At 35.0% G+C, this 20,363-nt stretch overlaps 1 protein-coding gene and 1 pseudogene across 1 annotated transcript; both read left to right on the forward strand.

The window, feature by feature from the left end:
- The first annotated feature begins 2,451 nt into the window (after positions 1-2,451).
- On the forward strand, positions 2,452-7,833 carry LOC137835885 (LRR receptor-like serine/threonine-protein kinase IOS1). The gene is made up of 13 exons (XM_068644628.1): positions 2,452-2,729; positions 2,837-3,368; positions 3,444-3,925; positions 4,050-4,188; positions 4,274-4,345; positions 4,631-4,702; positions 4,815-4,895; positions 5,099-5,265; positions 5,349-5,596; positions 5,683-5,809; positions 5,952-6,020; positions 6,111-6,300; positions 7,164-7,833. Exons 1-13 carry the CDS (start codon positions 2,648-2,650, stop codon positions 7,564-7,566), a joined length of 2,664 nt encoding a protein of 887 aa, XP_068500729.1. The 5' UTR covers positions 2,452-2,647; the 3' UTR covers positions 7,567-7,833.
- Positions 7,834-8,585: 752 nt separating this feature from the next.
- LOC137834431 (LRR receptor-like serine/threonine-protein kinase IOS1) lies at positions 8,586-19,984 on the forward strand (annotated as a pseudogene).
- Positions 19,985-20,363: the final 379 nt, after the last annotated feature.

The following is a 20,363-nucleotide window of genomic DNA, read 5'->3' on the forward strand; positions in this document are numbered from 1 at the left end:
TTTCTGTACTTGTTGACATGGAACTTTCGTATGTAAAAGTCAATTTTTTTGGATTTTTCTAATAACGGGAGAGCACGGCACCATTCAGTAGTTTTATTAATTAGTGAATATTAATGTTTATTCTTCAAGCATTTCCACTCAATAATTTGAAGCAATATTCTAAATATAATATTGAGTTGTCCATGGTCTATGAGGGAATAAAATTCCCAGTTAATTGATTTGTATTGGAGAGTAAGTCAATGGTCATAGTCTGTTTCTTAGGCTTCTATCACTGCAATTATTCCAAATTCTAGAATTTAGAACGTGTTTTTTAATTTAAAAATATATTTTAAATTTTAAAATTCAGAATACAATAAATACATTAATACAATTTTGTTTTTAAAATTTAGAGTTTAAATGTTATTTTTAAATCCAGAAAATACATTTCAAACTCTAAATTGAAATACACCACACATTCCCTTATTCTTTCTATTTTTAAAGGACGCCCTTTTCATCATTTTTCTTCTATTTAATGCATTTATAATTTATAATATAGAAATAATTTATAAAGTATATACGTGTACGTCGTTAAATTTACGGCATATTTACGCAGAAGATTTATATTACTGCACATTTAATTAGCGAGTATTAATGTTCATTCTTCAAGCATTTACATTTAATAATTTGAAGCAATAATATAATTTTATTATAAACCTTAGCGTAAGATGTGGTTGTGGAGTTTGGAAGGAAAGAAAGAAAGAAAGGTTAGTTTTTGTTTTGTATTTGAGAGCAAGTCAATGGTCATAGTCTGTTTCTCAAGTCATTGTCTGTGTTTTTGACTTTTAGCACTGCAACTATTCCACATTGTCTTCTACTGTAAGGACAAACCTTGCCATGTCAAATACTTTAAAACTACCTTGGAGAGATATCACAGTAGCAGCAGAGACACACCTTCCCAAGCAATTACACTGTGTCTTTCTGGCGGTTAATGTGATACCTCTAGTTTAATTATTATATATTTCATTCATACACAAAGAATATGATATGTTTTGAACTTTTTTTTATAAAGATTACAGTATTTCTAAATAATCTATTTTATTCTTTATTCATAAAAAAAAATCCTACAAAATTATATAGTAATATTATATAGTGAAAAATCCTATAAATATTATATTAATAATAATAATAATTATAAATATTATATTAATAATAATAATTATAAATATTATATATTAATAATAATAATATAAATTATATTCATATTATTCCTATTATTAATATTATATTCATATTATTTCTATTATTAATATTATATTCATATTATTAATATTATTAATACTATTCATATTATTAATAATAATAAGTATAATATAAATTATAATAATACTAAAAACTTTGTCTGGTTTGTAGTAGAACACCTCGGACTCAATACAACAACTAACATAATATAAATTAAAATAAACATTAAATAATATATATTTTAAAAAATAAAAATTATAATACATAAAAAAATCATAACATTAGAAAAAATTCAAAAAATAGAAAACATCACCAGTCTTATATGTGAAGGCAACCTTGCCAAGAGTGGCACGGCGGCGACAGCGGACGTGACGGTGGACGCGGAACCAGCGCGACGGAGCACACAAGAAACTAAAGAAGGACACACGAAGGCAATGCAACGGTATCAATGAAGCTGTATCAATGAACCCACGAAAAAATTTATATACATTGGTGAAGAAGAAAGAGAGCTCAAAAACTTACACAGGCACAAACGCAGTATCAATAAAGTTGCAAGAAAAGAGGAACGCGAAGCGCAAATGCGAGCAGAAGTGCAAACACGAAATGCAAAGAGGAGAAAGAAAGTAAGAAAGAGTAAGTGGCGCGCTTCTGAAGTTAGTGTAAAAATGATTTACGGGTGCAGCTATTACAAATACCCGCATTTGTAAATAAACTTAATTTCAAAAATGTCACCGCGTTTTTAAAGACTACGTATGTTCGTAAAGCCGCACTTAATAAATAATAGTTGTTTCTACATTTTGCACTACTGTGTTTTTTGTATTTGGGTATGGTTAGATGATGAGCTTTCCCTCGCGTTGTCCGCTTTATAGCTATCATGCGAGTGGTAGGCTGAAGGATGTCACTGTTTTTGTATAAGGATTGAGAGATTTCTGAAATACCTCTATTTTTTCTTTTTTTTTTTGCCAATAAAGAAAAATGTTGTATACGTCTCTATGCTTGAATTTTCTAAGGCAAGTGAGACATACATAAATTGCATGAGGATCATAAAACCCTATCTTGGCATTATTCTAAGCAGTGTTCCACAAAAAAACATGGACATTTTCTTCTTCATTTTTAGATCCATCGATTGGTAAGTTTTTAATTAGCTTATTTCAATTTACAATATATATTGATTGATTGACCAGTGAATGTTGTAAAATTCTAATGATGCACACGCAAGTGCATGCATGAGAGACAGGTGATGAACATGACAGCAATTTCAAAGTAATCAAGTGGATGATCCTACAGCACTAGATGAAAGTAAGAATGGAAAGGGATAAAAATTTAAGGAAATTCAAAACTGGTAACTTGGTAAATTCTTTTGTGGTATAAGTCAGAAAAGGGCATCCCCTATTCTGATTCAAAGGCAGAAAGCAGAAGGTGATAAGAAATGGGAATGTTGAGGTGTTTCCTTGTTGGTTTTGTTGGTTTTCTAGTTCTTGCCACACTGATTCAAGCTCAGGACCAATCAGGTTTGATAGGAAATTAAAACTTGAACTTCATTTCACCATTCTTTGATAAAAAAAATTAGCTGAAGCCTCATGTTCCATGCAAATATATGTACATTTTTATGTTTCAGGATTCATCAGCATAGACTGTGGAGTTACTCCAGGTGTTAGCTATACTGAGTCGAATACGGGCGTAAATTATACTTCAGATGCAAATTTAATAAATACTGGTGTGAGTATGTCAATAGAATCTAATCTGAAAAATGACTATTATCGATATATGTGGACTCTCAGAAGCTTCCCGGAAGGAAAAAGGAACTGCTACAAAATAAACATCACAAGAGGCTCTAAGTATCTGATCAAGACTATTTTTTTGTACGGAAATTATGATGGGCTGAATAAGCTACCAAAGTTTGATGTTCATCTCGGGGCTAATCGGTGGAGTACAGTGAGCATAAACAAGGAATCAACTGAGAGGAGCAATGAGATCATACATGTGCCTTCACTGGATTATGTACAGATCTGTCTGGTTGACACTGGCCATGGAACACCATTTATATCAGCCATACAACTGAGAACTTTGACAGATGATATTTATGTCACTGAATCTGGATCATTGGAAACTCACACCCGGTGGGATATGGGTTCAAACACCACCTACAGGTGAACTCTACTTTCGGATTAAACTTTTTCATTACGAGATTGATTGATTATTGGACTAATTTTGTTTTCTCTCAGGTACAAGGATGATGTTTATGATCGTTACTGGAGCTATGATGACAACATCAATGACTGGAAACAATTAAGTGTTTCGATTTCTGCTGATGCTTTAGAGCAGAACGTATACAAACCGCCAGCAATTGTGATGAGCACTGCAGTTACACCATCAAATGTTAGTGCTCCATTGGAAGTAATAAACTGGATGCCAGATGATCCAACTGATAAATTCTATGTTTACATGTACTTCATGGAGATTCAAGAGTTAGCGACGAATCAGACAAGAGAATTCAACATCGTGGAAAATGGTAAACAGGTGTATTCAAAGTTTTCACCGAAGAATCTGCTCGCTACCACTTTATTTAGCTTGTCAGCCTCCAGTGGGGATGAAATTATATATTCTCTTGTAAAGACCAAAAACTCAACCCTGCCTCCCATCATCAATGCCCTTGAAATTTACAAAGCAATAGATTTCCCGCAATCAGAAACATTCAAAGGAGATGGTATGCCACAAAAATATGATCTTAATATTCTTCTTAACTACCCTTTACCAGTTATTTGGATTACCCTATTGTCTACATGATCTTAACACTACCCTTTACTCTTTTTTGCATTAAAAAAACAAAGATGATGCCATTACAGCCATCAAATCAATTTATGGGGTCACAAGAGATTGGCAAGGTGATCCATGTGCCCCTATAGATTACTTGTGGGAGGGTTTGAATTGTAGTTATAACAAAAAAGAGTCTCCAAGAATCACAACTTTGTAAGTTATGCTTCTCAAATTAATACTATAGTAGTTTTATATATCTGAGATGATATCGGATATAACTGTTGGATATGCAAAACAGGGATTTATCTTCAAGTGGGTTGTCAGGAAAGATAGACCCTTCAATTTCAAACCTCAGCATGTTGGAGAAGTTGTGAGTTTTTTTTCTTTTTTGTTTCACCTGATCCAATAAATGATGGCACTAGAAGAAACCTCTGTAAGTATATACTATATAAACGATAAGAGTAAAAAAAATCATAAATCATAAGTTAAATTTATTAATTTTTACGGTAACTTTTTCGTGAGCTATATCTCAGTATGATTTTTGACTGGTTGATCGTATAAACTAAACTCTTTAGATTCTGCTGTGTACGTACATGTCAAGATGTCGTTTGTTCCGTGTGATAAAAGACTTGTTTAAAATGAGGCATGTTTTCAGGGATTTATCAAACAATAGCTTAAGCGGTGAAATTCCTGATTTTCTGTCTCAATTTCAACACTTAAAGATATTGTAAGTTGCTTCATCAGTTACTTTTTCACTTCGTCTGTTACTGGAACAATTTTTTGATTCCCCTGTATCAGAAAATAGAAAAGGATAATATATAGTTTCTCCGTTTTGGCAGAAACTTGGAGAAGAATAACCTCTCTGGTTTAATTCCCTCGGCACTTGTTGAAAAATCCAAGAAAGGTTCTCTGTTACTAAGGTAAGGATGTTATTGAAAATTCTCAAATTCATAATATCATTATTTATTGTATCAATTGGTTTTATTTTACTTTTGTACATAAATCTTCTTTGTTTTTCAATATATTGGCACAAGCAAAATGAATTGAAGTATCAATTGAAAGTATTAATGACTTGTAAGGTTTACTGAGTTAAAACATAAACCTTCTGTGTTTTTCATGCTAGTGTGGACCAAAATCCAATTCTCTGTGAATCTGGTCAATGCAACGTGCAGGATGAGGAAAAGAAAGAGAAAAACAACATTGTTGCACCCATAGCATCAGTTAGTGGGGTTGTGATCCTTCTCATTGTCGTGGTAGCTGTATGGACGCTTAAAAGGAGAAAATTGAAAGGTGATGCTACAACGAAATTTTATTGCTAATTTGTCAAACAGATTCAATCCTAACCTGTTAGTTTTCGGAATGATATTTAACAGCTTTGATAGTAGAAAGGGATCAAAGTCAGATCTCACCACAATACACAAAACAAGATGATTTAGTGCTATCATTGAGAAAACAAATTTATTCCTACTTCGATGTCCTTAAAATCACCAATAATTTCAATACACCTCTCGGTAAAGGAGGATTTGGAACTGTTTATCTGGGCCATATCGATGACACTCCAGTTGCAGTGAAAATGCTTTCCTCATCGTCTGTCCAGGGGTTTCAACAATTTCAGGCAGAGGCAAGTTTCTCTATCACTTTACACTTGGATTTTTATCTCAGAAATAAAAATATATGGTTAAACATGGTTGAGATTTTGATATACAGGTTAAACTTCTAATGAGAGTTCATCACAAAAATTTAACCTCCCTCGTTGGTTATTGTAATGAAGAAACCAATAAGGGTCTCATATATGAGTACATGGCTAATGGAGACTTACACGAACATCTCTCTGGTTAGTTCCCATATGAAATTGTGCAAATAAATTTTGTTTTCTGAAACCATGAATATGAATATTTCCTTAGGAGACAAGTGTATTGAGTCATAAGTTAACAGAAAACAACGCAGAGAAAAAGTAATGTAACTTGTTTTTGCAGGTAAACACAGCAAAACAAAATTCTTCACGTGGGAAGAAAGACTTCGTATAGCAGTGGATGCAGCCTTAGGTGAGAAAGTAAACTTCAAATTATGTATTTTAACAGTTTTGTTAACTCCCTTTTTCCCTCCCAATATGTCTGCCTTAAATCTAATCTCAGGTTTGGAGTATCTGCAAAATGGTTGCAAGCCGCCTATAATCCACAGAGACATAAAATCTACAAACATCTTGTTGAATGAACAGTTCCAAGCAAAGTTAGCTGATTTTGGTCTATCCAAAATTATCCCAACTGAAGGTGAAACTCACGTGTCAACTGTTGTTGCCGGTACTCCTGGTTATCTAGACCCAGAGTGAGTACTATTCAATTACATTCCCTAAAAATAATCATTAAATAAAAATCAATTGAGACAAAAAATAATTAATTGTTATATTAACTAAATTATATACTAATTTGTAAAATTTAAAAAATTATTTTTACAAATTAAAAAATATTAGTTTTTAAATTAGTTTCTATTATTGATAAATAATTTTTAAAATGGTATCTGATTATTTACCAGGTTTTTAGATTTGGTAGCTAATTAGATACCAATTTAAAAACTATTTATCAATAATAGAAACTAATTTAAAAACTAATAACTTTTTAGTTTCTAAAATAGTATCTAATTTAATCAATACAGTAACTAATTATTTTTAGTCTCTAAAACTGATATCTAATTAATAATTTTTTAGTAGTTCCCGATCCTATTCATCAGTTTTTGGGAAAAATATAGTTACCCATGTAGATGTTTCACTGCAAGAAAATCATAAAATAGAAACCAATTTTTAGATACCAAAATAATTAGTTGCAATAGTAACTAAATTAGAGACCATCTTAGAAACTAAAAAAAAAAATTGGTTTTTAAATTATTTTCTATTATTGTTAAATAGTCTCTAAATTGGTATCTAATTAGCAACCAATGTTTTTGCTACCAAATTTAGAAACTAAATAATTGGTAGTTAAAACCTTGGTTGCTAATTAAATACCAATTTAGAAACTATTTAAGAATAATAGAAACTAATTTAGAAACCAATTTGTTTTTAGTTTCTAAAATGATCTCTAATTTAGTTACTATTGCAACTAATTATTTTAGTCTCTAAAAATTGGTTTCTATTTCATGATTTTATTGAAGTGTTTGTGTAAAAAATTCTGACAAATAGATTTTATTCTTTACAGGTACTTCATAACAAATAGATTGACAGAGAAGAGTGATGTTTTCAGTTTTGGAGTTGTTCTTTTGGAGATAATCACAAATCAACCAGTGATAATGAGAGGTGAAGAAACTATTCACATAAGTGAATGGGTTAGATCCTTGGTTTTGAAAGGGGATATCAAAGCCATTGTTGACCCAAGGCTAGAAGGAGATTATGATACCAATTCAGTTTGGAAAGCAGTAGAAATAGCAACAGAATGTGTGTCTCCAAATATGAACAGAAGGCCTGTCACAAGCGTGATAGTGATTGAACTGAAGGAGTCTTTATCAATGGAAGTAGCTCGAACAAAATACAGAGGTAACCATTTAACACATTCAGGGGTGTCCATGAATCTGAATACCGAGTTTATTCCTCATGCCAGATAAACGCTTCCCCAAATTCCTCTTTCAATGCCAGAAGAAGATCAAGCCACACAACTGAAACTCATATCACATTACACAAGTTCTGAATACGTGCTTTAATTTTAATGTATAATCTACAAAATATCGTAAATTCAAAGTAATGTTGCACAATTTGTAAATAGTCCTTTAATTTGCATGTGTGTTTTTTTCCGAGTGATATACTTTTTTAAATGTATTACGGATTCGTCATTGAACAAAATAAATAATAAGGACACATGATGTTGGTTTTATAAGTTAGATGATGTTGATTTTATAAGTCACTTTGGTACGGGAAAGTGGAAACTAGTAAAAGGGAACCTTGTCATTGTCAAAGGTTCAAAGGAAGGATCCATTTACATTATTGAAGGAAGAATTTGTTCTGGAGAAGCAAATGTTGCTACAGACTCCAAAGATGTTTGACACATACGATTGGGGCATATGAGTGAGAAAGCACTCCAGATGCTCGCTAAAAATCACTTGTAAAATATAAAGGGTCAACTCTTGGAATCTTGTACTAATAGCACTTATGGTAAACAATGCAAAGTCAGTTTTCAGAGATCAGGTGATCTCTCAAGGAGACAAGAAGTACTTGAACTTGTACATACAGATGTCTGTGCACCATCTGAAAAATCTCTTGGTGGAGCCTACTACTTTGTCACATTTATTGATGATCACTCAAGAAGAGTATAGGTGTACTTGCTGAAAACCAAAGATCAGGTACTGTCAACATTTAAAGAATTTCATGCTCTAGTGGAGCGTGAAACTGGGAAAAAACTTAAATGTTTGAAAGCCGACAATGGTGGAGAGTACTATAGTCCTTTTGAAGCCTATTGCAATATGTATGACATTAGAATGATAAAGACACCACCAAAGACTCCTCAACTGAATGGAGTAGTTGAAATGATGAATTGTACTATTGAAGAGAAAGTCAGATGCATGTTACAAGGTGCTAACCTCCCCAAGTCTTTTTGAGTATGCGATGAATCGATATAAATGAATTTTATATGGGCATCAATCATTGTTACAAAGTGTAAAACATAACGACTATTTATTTAATGCGTTTTTATGGTCGGTCACAATTATGATGGCCAAAATATTCCACCTCAGTTTGATCTTCTTCTGGGAGCTAACCTGTGGGATACAGTGATTATAGAAAAGGCATCCATTACCCGAAACAAGGAGATCATACATGTACCTTTACAGGATTTCGTACAAATCTGTCTGGTTAACACAGGAAATGGTACACCATTTATAACAGCCATTGAATTGAGAACTTTGAAAAATGATATATACGTCACTGAATCGGGATCACTGGAACGTTACCTGCGGCGCGATTTGGGTTCTAACACAATCTACAGGTGAAATCATAGTTATGGATTAAATCTTTTTCTGCATTAAAAGATTGATGGACTCTATTGTACTTTTCTGATTTTCTCACAGGTACCCGGTTGATATTTATGATCGTTTCTGGTTTACCCGTGACTTCCAGGAAGATTGGACAAACCTAAGTGCTTCGATTCCAGATGATTCTTTCAATCAGGGCGATTACCAACTGAGAGCTATTATCATGAGCACCGCAGTTAGACCGGCAAATGATAGTGCTCCGTTGGTAATAAGCTGGGAGCCACAAGATGAAACTGATGAATTCTATGTTTACATGCACTTCACAGAGATTCAAGAGTTAACCACCAATCAGACAAGACAATTCAACATCATGAGGAACGGTGAATTATGGATTCCAAATTTTTCTCCACGATACCTGTTCGTCGACACTTTATATGTCAGTGGAAAAGAAATTAAATATTCCCTCGTGAGGACCGGAAATTCAACCCTGCCTCCCATCATCAGTGCCCTTGAAATTTACACAGTAATAGACTTACAGAAACCTCAAACACTCCAAGGAGATGGTATTTTTCATTTTTTAAATCCATTTATTTGGTTTTCACTATTGTACATGACCTTAACTACCTTCAACCCATCTTTTGCATTGAAAAAAAGTTGATGCGATTACAAGCATCAAGTCAGTTTATGGAGTGAAAAGCGATTGGCAAGGTGATCCATGCGCCCCTGCAGCCCACTTGTGGGATGGTTTGAACTGTACTTATGGCGACAATGAGTTCCCAAGAATCACAACTTTGTAAGTCTTGCTGCCCAAATTTCTACTATTGCTTGATAAAACTGAGATGATATTGTATATAAATACAACTATTGATTGAGCAAAACAGGAATTTATCTTCGAGTGGATTGTCAGGAAAGATAGACCCTTCAGTCTCAATGCTCACCATGTTGGAGAAGCTGTGAGTTTTTTTTTGTTTTGTTTTTTCTTTTATTTCACCATGAAGTACATGAGACCAGAAGAATATCTTGTTTTAAATCTTCTTATTAATTATCCTAACCACTTATCTGTAAGATATTCTTTTGACTTTAGGCACATGTGTCAAGATTTAAACATACTTAGTATAGCCAAGCTATTTGTTTTCCAGAGATTTATCTAACAATAACTTAAATGGTGAAGTTCCTGATTTTCTGATTCAGTTGCAACACTTGAAGATCTTGTAAGTTACTTCATTTACTGGAACACTATATGTTATTCTCTGTATCAGATAATAGAAAACACTATATATGTTATCCTCTGTGTCATATAATAGAAAAGGATATTGTTTTTAGAAACTTGGAGAAGAATAACCTCTCCGGTTCAATTCCCTCTGCACTTGTTGAGAAATCTGAGGAAGGTTCTCTCACCCTAAGGTATGAATCAAACTAAAAAGTCTCAAATTCATAATATGGTTATTTATGAGGATGACTGTTAATTACTTATACTTAAGGCATTGTTTGAGATTCATTTATACATGATCACCAAATTTCTATGCACAAGCAAAAGAAATTGAAGTATGTAATTAAATTATGGATTACTTGTAAGGTTTAGTGAAACTTGAAATAATTTTTCTGTGATTTCCATGCCAGTGTGGGTCAAAATCCATATCTATGTGAATCTGGTCAATGCAAGGAGACGAAAAAGAAAAACACTGTTATACCCATAGTAGCATCAATTTGTGGGGTATTATTAATTCTTCTAATAGCCGTTGCAATATTATTGTGGACTCTTAAAAGGAGAAAACGCAAAGGTTAGACTACTATAATTAGACTCATAATTTTAATTTAAAAGTTGCCAAAAGATATTCAATCTTGACCCATTAAAGTTCAAAACTGTTAAACAGCTTTGACCTTATATCAACGTGGGATGGCACCGGAATCCACAGAACAAGACGATTCTTTACATCAACTCAAAAACAAATATATTCATACTCTGATATAGTTAGAATCACCAACAAATTCAATACAATTGTTGGTAAAGGTGGGTTTGGAACAGTTTATCTGGGTTATATTGATGACACTCCCGTGGCAGTGAAAATGTTTTCTCCTTCATCACTTCATGGTTATCGACAATTTCAAGCAGAAGTGAGTTATTTATAATTATTCAACATGTTTATGAGGTGAAAAGTAACAATATATGTTTAAACTTGGCTGGTTTTGATTTCCAGGTTAAAACTCTAATGAGGGTTCACCATGCAAATCTCACCTCCCTTTTTGGTTATTGTAATGAAGGAGATTATAAGGGTCTCATATATGAGTACATGGCTAACGGAGACTTACAAGAACATCTGTCTGGTTAGTTCCTCAATGAAATTAATTTCTTGTTAACAATTTGTGTAGATCAATTCAAAAGTAGTTTTATATTCTGAAACGCTGGACATGAAAATTAGTCAATTAAAATGAACATTGCAATTTATAAGGCTTGGTGTGAGAGATAGTGGGTAAGGCTAACTTCTTCACAACTCTTGTACTAGCTACATTAGTGCAACTACCCCCATCCACTATTAAAGAACATAACTTGTCATTAATGAGACACCTTGTATGAAAAATATATTTTTGTGTTTCATCAAAAGGTTTTGAAAGTTGACCAAGCATACGTCTCACTACTAACAAGTCACCTTCATGTGGACTTTCGCTCTCATACTCACTTGGAGACCTAGGAGGTGTGGATGATATAGAGTTTGCAGATTCATGTTCACTCACCACTTCCCCATTAACATTTATCATCATATTTCTTTTAGAAGGACAAGTAGCCGCTATGTGACCATATCCTAAACATTTAAAACACTTTTTACTTGAAGATTTGGTTGGTGATTTATGATAAGTGGAAGGCTTAGAATCCTTAGCTTTAGAAGATGAATCTTTAGAAGGGAACTTTGAAAAAGATTTGTTTTTATTTTTCCAAGAGTTGTTGTAGTAACCATCATGAGTAGAATTTTTGAAAGCCATTTTCCTTGCAATTTGATTTTCAACCTTGATGGCAAGGTGAACTAAGGTTTGTAAAGATGAATACTCTTGAAGTTCTACAACATCTTGTATATCCCTTCGAAGACCACTTATAAATCTAGCAATCTTTGCTTTCTCACTTTCATCTAAATTTATTTTAAGCATAAGCGTCTCTAATTCTTTGAAATAACTATCCACACTTAGCATGCCTTGGTGAAGCCGTTGGAGCTTCAACATTAGGTCTTTCCTAAAGTGTGGTGGAACGAACCTATCGCGCATAAGCATCCCAGGAGTCCACGTGAGGCCTCATTCTAAGTCCAATGTCCATGAGTGTCTTATGCCACCATTGTAAAACATAGTCTAGAAATTCTATAGTGGCTAGATGTACCCTTTGGTCTTCTTTGACCTTATACACATAAAAAATTTGCTCATATTTTGCTTCCCACCCCAAGTACACATTAGGATCTCCTTCCCCACTAAAGGGAGGTAATTTTACATAGGGTAAGTAAAGCTTTTCTTCATGGTGCCTTCTTTCTCTATGATGATGACGGTGGTGTTGATGGGTTTGGTGGTACCGTCCTCCATCCGATTCTTCTTCACGGCCAAGATGATTAGAAGCACTTCTTGAAGGACTTCTATGTGAATGGTGTAAAAAAACAGACACTCACTCACACTTGAATTTCTCTAAAAGAAATACTCTTCTTTGTAATTTTTCTTTGTTGTATTTCTTTCTGTGGTGCATCTTACAAATGAGAGAACATCCTTTTTATAGGCTTTAGGAAGCTCTTCTAGAAAGATCTACATTATGACCTTAAAATCCCACTAACAACATAATTAAAATCTCACTTACAACTTTTGACCTTTCACCTATCCAAACCCTCATTCTATAATATTCTAGTAACTTCTAATTTTAAAACCCACAAACTAACATTTAAAGTTTATTCAACAAAACTCCCCCATAAACTTAAATGTTTATACCATCCATCATGCCAATCATCTTCTTGTATTTGTCGAAAAGTACTTTCGGTAGCGGTTTTGTGAAGATATCCGCAACTTGATCCTGACTTGCCACATGCACCAATTCCACACTTCCTTTCTTCACATGATCACGGATAAAGTGAAAACGAACGTCAATGTGTTTGCTTCTTTCATGGTTCACTGGGTTCTTTGCCAACTCAATTGCTGATTTGTTGTCAACTTGAATCACAGTTGCATCTAGTTGCTTTAGCTCCATCTTACTCAACAAGTTTCTCAGCCATATCGCATGACATACACACCAAGATGCTGCCACATATTCAGCTTCACACGTCGATAGCGTCACGATCGGTTGCTTCTTTGAAAGCCAAGAAAATGTTGTGTTGCCCATAAAGAATACATATCCTGATGTACTTTTCCGATCATCTATGTCTCCGCACCAATCGCTGTCAGAGTAACCCACCAACTTGTAATCTTCTGCTTTTGAGTAGAACAATCTGAGTGATACAGTACCTTGGATGTACCGTAGGACTCGCTTCAACGCCTTCCAATGTGAGTAAACCGGTTCCTCCATGAATCGACTTATGATGCCGACACTTAATGAAAGATTTGGCCTTGTGCATGTGAGATAACGAAGGCTTCCTACCAAACTCCGGTATCTACTTGCATCGACACGTTCTCCTCCATCGAACTTTGAGAGTTTTGCACCTGGTTCCATTGGTATTGATACTGGGTTGCAATTTTCCATCTTGTACTTCTTCAAAATCTCCTTTGCATATTTCTCCTGTGATACAAAAATACCTGTCTCTTTTTGTCTAACTTCCAAGCCAAGGAAAAACTTCATCAATCCCAAATCTATCATCTCGAATTCTCGTCTCATTGTATCCTTAAACTCTTCTATCATCTCATTATTGTTACCCATAAAAATGAGATCATCAACATAAAGAGCAAAAAATATCATGTTACCTCCACTGTTCTTTGCGAAAAGAGCATGCTCGTAAGGACATTGCTTGAACTCGTTCTCCTTGAAGTATGTATCGATACGAGTATTCCATGCCCGCGGTGCTTGCTTCAACCCGTAAAGTGCCTTCTTCAATTTTAGCACCTTCTTCTCCTCTCCGATTTTCATGTACCCAGGTGGTTGTTCGATGTAGACTTCTTCTTCAAGCACACCATTCAAGAATGCTGACTTGACATCCATTTGAAATATCGGCCATTTAAATTGAGCCGCTTGGAAAATGAGCAATCGAATTGTCTCCATTCTTACATCGGGAGCAAACACCTCATCGTAGTCAATTCCCTCCTTTTGTTTGTATCCCTTCACAACGAGTCGCGCCTTGTACCTCTCTATCTCGCCTTGAGCATTCATCTTTTTCTTGAATATCCACTTCACACCAATGGACTGACTTCCCTCTGACAATTCTGTTAGCTCCCATGTGTTGTTGCGGTCAATTGCTTTAATCTCCTCATCCATGGCAGTTTGCCACTTCTTGTCTTGCACCGCCTCTTCAAAGCTGATATTTTCAGCATCTGCCAAAAGACATACTAGATGTACCTCATTTGTCGAATCATACAAATCATGCAAACTTCGAATTTTAGGTTGTCGTGGTTCATCTTCATCATCGGTTGTTTCGAAATTTATACTTGTCGGTGATGATTCTCCAACTTCAATCATAACTTCTGAAGAATTGTTCCAATCCCACTCGCTTGCTTCATTTATTTGCACATCACGACTCACCATCACCTTCTTGCGTATCGGGTCAAGGAGCTTGTATCCTTTTGTCTTCTCATCATACCCAATAAAAACATACCTTTTGCTTTTGTCTTCGAGCTTCGTTCTTCGTTGATCTGGTACGTGTGCATAAGCCACACTACCAAACACTTTGAGATGAGAAACTGTTGGCTTTTGTCCGCTCCATGCCTCTTGTGGTGTTTGATCATCTAACTTCACATGTGGACATCGATTTTGCACATAGATGGCGCATTGCACAGCTTCCGCCCAAAATTCCTTTGGCATCTTTTTGCTCTTAAGCATTGATCGAACCATGTCGAGAATGGTCCGATTCTTCCTCTTGGCCACACCATTTTGTTGAGGAGTGTATGGTGCAGTTAGAAATCGCCTTATGCCTTACTCCTCGCAATACTCCATGAAAGTCGTTGAAGTATACTCGCCACCTCTATCAGATCGTACAGCTTTGATCTGTTTATCAGTTGTCCTCTCCACCATCACCTTGAACTTTTTGAACACCTCAAATGCCTCGGATTTTTCTTTCAGAAAGTAAACCCAAGTTTTCCGTGAGAAATCATCAATGAAGGTAATGAAATACCTTTTACCGCTGAAGGAATCTGGAGTAATTGGTCCACATATGTCGGTATGAATCAATTCGAGAGGTTGCTTAGCCCAATATTGAGCCTTCTTTGGAAACGAGGTTCTCACATGCTTGCTGAGCACACATTCTTCACAAAATTTTCCCTCGTAGTCCATGTTGGGTAGCCCGTGCACCATATTCTTCTTCGCTAACTCTTTTAGTCCACCATGATGTAGGTGACCAAAACGGAGATGCCACAACGATGCCTTATCTTCTATGTTGACTTGCAAACATTTTTCTCGTATGCTTCTCAACTTCAGCTTGTACATCCGACTTCTTTCCATCTCAATTCGAGCAACCAAACGCCCTTGCTTGTTCTTCAAGTGTAGGAGTCGATCTTTCAAAAATATCGAGTAACCTTTCTCCGTGAGTTGCCCCATACTCAAAATGTTGGTCTTGAGGTCTGGTACGTAATAAACATCTTGGAGTGACCCAATTAAGCCATCCTTTTGTAAGTAGCAAACCGTACCTCGCCCTTTGACCTCCACCTTTGATGCATCTCCAAATGAAACATGACCATCTTCAATCTTTTGCATATCTTTGAATAGGTACTCGTGACCGCACATATGGTTGCTTGCTCCAGAGTCGAGGTACCACAGAGTGTCATTGTTAATGTTGACTTCATCTTGAGCCATCAAGAGAACACCTTCATTCGTTTCGACTTCCAAGGCTAGGTTGGTTGTTTCTTCTATCTTTATATCAGCACGACAATCTTTTGCAAAATGCCCCACTTTACCACAATTCTAACATTTGTCAGAGTTACAATCCTTCGCATAGTGACCATATTTGTGACATTTGTAGCACTCGATGTTGGAATAATTCGATCGGCCGCCTCTTCCTCTACCACGTCCTCTTCCACGCCAATTTGGTTGGCTCGACTATTCCTTCTCCTTATAGTACCCTTCATGGTTGCTGCCTTTTCCACCACGACCGTTTCCACGACTTCCACGACCACGCCCTCTATATTGAGAATTTTGATGATAAAGTACCTTTTCGTCTTTGATTGAGGCCTTGGTTTGAAGTGCTTGCTCGAGTGTTTCCTCCTTCTTCTTCTTCTTTCGTTGCTCGTGTGCCTCGAGAGAACCGGCAAGCTCGTCGACTGTGACCATCGCAAGGTTCTTTGACTCTTCTATCGCGCACACAATACTCTCAAAATAGTCTGTTAATGTTCTCAAAATCTTCTCCACAACTCGTGCATCGGTCAGAGTTTCACCGTTTCGGTTGAGTTGATTCACCACAGTCTGTACACGCGTGATGTAGTCAGATACGCTTTCTGACTCCATCATCTTCATGTTCTCCAACTCGCCACGCAGAGTTTGTAGACGCACTTGCTTAACTCGGTCAACTCCTTTGAACACCTTCTCCAATATGTCCCATGCTTCCTTTGAAGTGGACGCACCAGCAATCTTCTCAAAAATTGCCTCATCAACAGCTCTATACAACATGTGCAAAGCTACCTTATCTTTCGATCACATCTCTTTCAATGCCTTGGTTTGAGCTGCCGTATAACCCGTGGTATTGGTAGGTTCTTCAAAACCTTCTTCGACCACCTCCCATGAATCCTGAGAACCGAGAAGAGCTTTCATTTGAATGCTCCAGTTGTCATATCTGGTCGCCTTTGTTAACCGTGGTAGCGGTATTTGACCCGTCACATTCGCCATTGGCTCTTGATACCAAATTGTAAAAAAACAGACACTCACTCACACTTGAATTTCTCTAAAAGAAATACTCTTCTTTGTAATTTTTCTTTGTTGTATTTCTTTCTGTGGTGCATCTTACAAATGAGAGAACATCCTTTTTATAGGCTTTTAGGAAGCTCTTCTAGAAAGATCTACATTATGACCTTAAAATCCCACTAACAACATAATTAAAATCCCACTTACAACTTTTGACCTTTCACCTATCCAAACCCTCATTCTATAATATTCTAGTAACTTCTAATTTTAAAACCCACAAACTAACATTTAAAGTTTATTCAACAAATGGCGCCTTCCATGTGCAGAATTGTTGGATGTTGCATGATTTTTTTCAAGCCTTTGCGACCTTGTTTCTAATTTTCTTATGGCTTCATCTTTTTGTGCAATGGTCTTTTTGGCATCCTTCAATTCACCTTTAATGTATGCTTTTGGTGGAAAGTTAGACTCGGATGAACCACTACTTGAATAATGCTCCATTTTAATAACAAAACAGTACACAAATGAACAAACAATTAAGGAAAACAAAGTTAGTAAAACAAGGGGAAAATGACAAAGATGCTTGCGGTTTTGTGACAAAATTTGCACTCAAATCACTCCAAAAAGAATTCAATTCTCTTCCAAGCTAATCTTGTGGTTTGGTGATTTTCAAGTGAAATATGTCAAAGCACTCACCCACTTTATCCAAGAGCATCCACCAGAAAACTTAAAGAACAATAAAAGACAAGCAAGAAAATGTGTAAACAAGAAAGGCTATATCAAAAGGAATACAAGATATATGACAAACTTAAAGAATAGTGAAGAAAAGACAAGCAAGAAAAATAAGGTACTCAATTAAAGGATGGCACACAAAAGAAACCTAAAGAAAAGCACTAGAGCAGATGAAGAAAACAAAAACAATGCTACTGGAATTTTTTTTTTTTAAAACTGTGCGTGAATTAAAATATTTACCTGTAACTGTAGAAAGCGAACTGGAATGTGAAACTTTAACCACTGGAAATTCTAGATGTTATCTAAAAATTGGCACTGGAATTACACAAAAACAGTAAGCCAATTAATTGTGATAAATTTTGCAAAATCACTGTCAGATTACTGTATTTTTTTCGCCAGAATTACACACTGGACGTATTTCATTTATCATTTTTTTTGTACTTGGAATTTTGATGTACTTCTTTTTTATAAAACTTTGAAGAACTCAAATCCAGAATTTCAGAAATTTCCAGTAAGCAAAGAAATTGCAATAAATCGAAACAGTCAGCACGTTTTTAAGAAAACAGAGAAAACTTAACTGGAATGAAAAACATAATTAAGAACTTTAAAAGACATAATAGAAGTGATGTTTAAGAACTTGTATAGGTCTATTACACAAGTATGAACTCAAAACTAAAAAGAAAAAGCACCAAAGGATCAAGAAAACAAACACATAAATCTGTACTCAACACAAAATCAAGAAACCAAAATTATCAAAAAAATGACTACATAGAATTGATAACATTTTTGGAGAAACATGACTTTGACAAAACTAAGAAGGATATGAAAAATCAAAATGACACAAACACAATGTAATAAGAACAAGAAAACAACAAGAAATACTAAAAAATAAACCTAAAACAGAAAGATAAAGACAAGAATGTAAAGTTCTTTAATTAAAAGTGCCAAAACAACTCAAACATTCACAAGAACACACCTAAGACTCATGATACCACATGATATGATTCCAATAACATGATATGGATATAGAATGAAAGGGTAACTCTAAAACAGCAAGTAAACCCCAAGAACTACTCAAGGACAGTTCAGGAACCACAAGAACAGTGCTAAGAACAGCAAGTTAATGCAGCATACAAAGGATCTACCGAATGAAATGAGCTAAACAACAAAACCCATGGAAAGGACTTTGAAAACAACAAGATTATCACATGTAATTGGATACCTAAAATGGACGAACCAAGAACAGAAAGGAAACAATCAAATTGCACTGATTAAAGAAGAAATAAAGTGCAGAAAAAGAAAGGGAAAACAGCAAAGAACAGATTGCACCGAATGGAATAGGAAACACAAGCAAGAAACACAAGAATGGAAGAAAACGGAAGATGGAAAGAAAGGGCTTCTCCATGAGTTTGGTCTTCTTGTTCTTGAATGTTGGCTTCCTTTTCATCTTGATTTGCATCATAAGTATATAGAAAGTTACAGAAGTTGTTTTATGCAGGTAAACACAGCAAATCAAAGTTCTTTAGCTGGGAAGAGAGACTTCGTATAGCAATGGATGCAGCCCTAGGTGAGGAAGAAAAGTTGAAATTATGTTTTTTGTGAACTCTCTTTTTCCCTCTCAAAATATTTGCAATAAATCTAATATCAGGATTGGAGTATCTTCAAACTGGATGCAACCCTCCTATAATCCATAGAGACATAAAATCTACAAACATCTTGTTGGATGAAAAGTTCCAAGCAAAGTTATCTGATTTTGGTCTATCCAAAGTTATCCCAATTGATGAGGTAACTCATGTGTCAACTGTTGTTGCTGGTACTCCTGGTTATCTAGACCCCGAGTAAGCACTTCAATTGTAGTGATAGTTTATATTATACGTGGATATTTGAACTATGATAAATTGGGTTACATGATTGTCTTGCAGGTACTACATATCCAATAGATTGACACAGAAAAGTGATGTTTATAGCTTTGGAGTTGTTCTTTTGGAAATCATCACTTATCAACCTGTAATAGAGGGGAATGAAAAAAGGAGTCACATCATTGAACGGGTTAGATCACTGATTGAAAAAGGGGATATCAAGGCCATTGTTGACTCAAGGTTAGAGGGAGATTTTGACATTAATTCAGCTTGGAAAGCTGTACAGATAGCAATGGCATGTGTTTCATTAAATCCCAGTGAAAGGCCAATGATGACGATGATAGTGACTGAACTAAAGGAGACTTTAGCAACCCAAATAGCACGAACTAAACTCATTCCTGCTCATCTATCAACAGATTCAATTGAACCGCTCACCGTGAATCTGGACACTGAATTCACTCCTCTGGGGAGGTAAAATACAAACCAAATAATATAATGTAATAAAAGGAAGTGATCTTATTACTTAAGATAATTGCATCCTTTTTTATTCTTCAATGTTTATTGGACTAAATGAATTTCAATTGAGATTTTTAATGTAAAATGTGTTCCTTTCTTTAATGTTTCTCTAATCAACCTGTGAATTGCTCCAGACTACAACGACTAAAAGTAGAAGAATAAATAATTTTTTAGTGAAATGTGAACCTATATGAAGAAATAATTTTTTAGTGAAATACTTTTTTACTTTTTTTTTATCGGCAAAGAATAAAATTAAATTAAGAGGGATACTTTACAACCCTTATACAAGAACCAACATCTGTACGAAAATCAAAGGCAACCAAAATAACTGTCACAAT

This window comes from Phaseolus vulgaris, chromosome 5 (assembly GCF_000499845.2).
Source record: "Phaseolus vulgaris cultivar G19833 chromosome 5, P. vulgaris v2.0, whole genome shotgun sequence".
In the NCBI taxonomy this organism is placed as follows: Eukaryota; Viridiplantae; Streptophyta; class Magnoliopsida; order Fabales; family Fabaceae; genus Phaseolus; species Phaseolus vulgaris.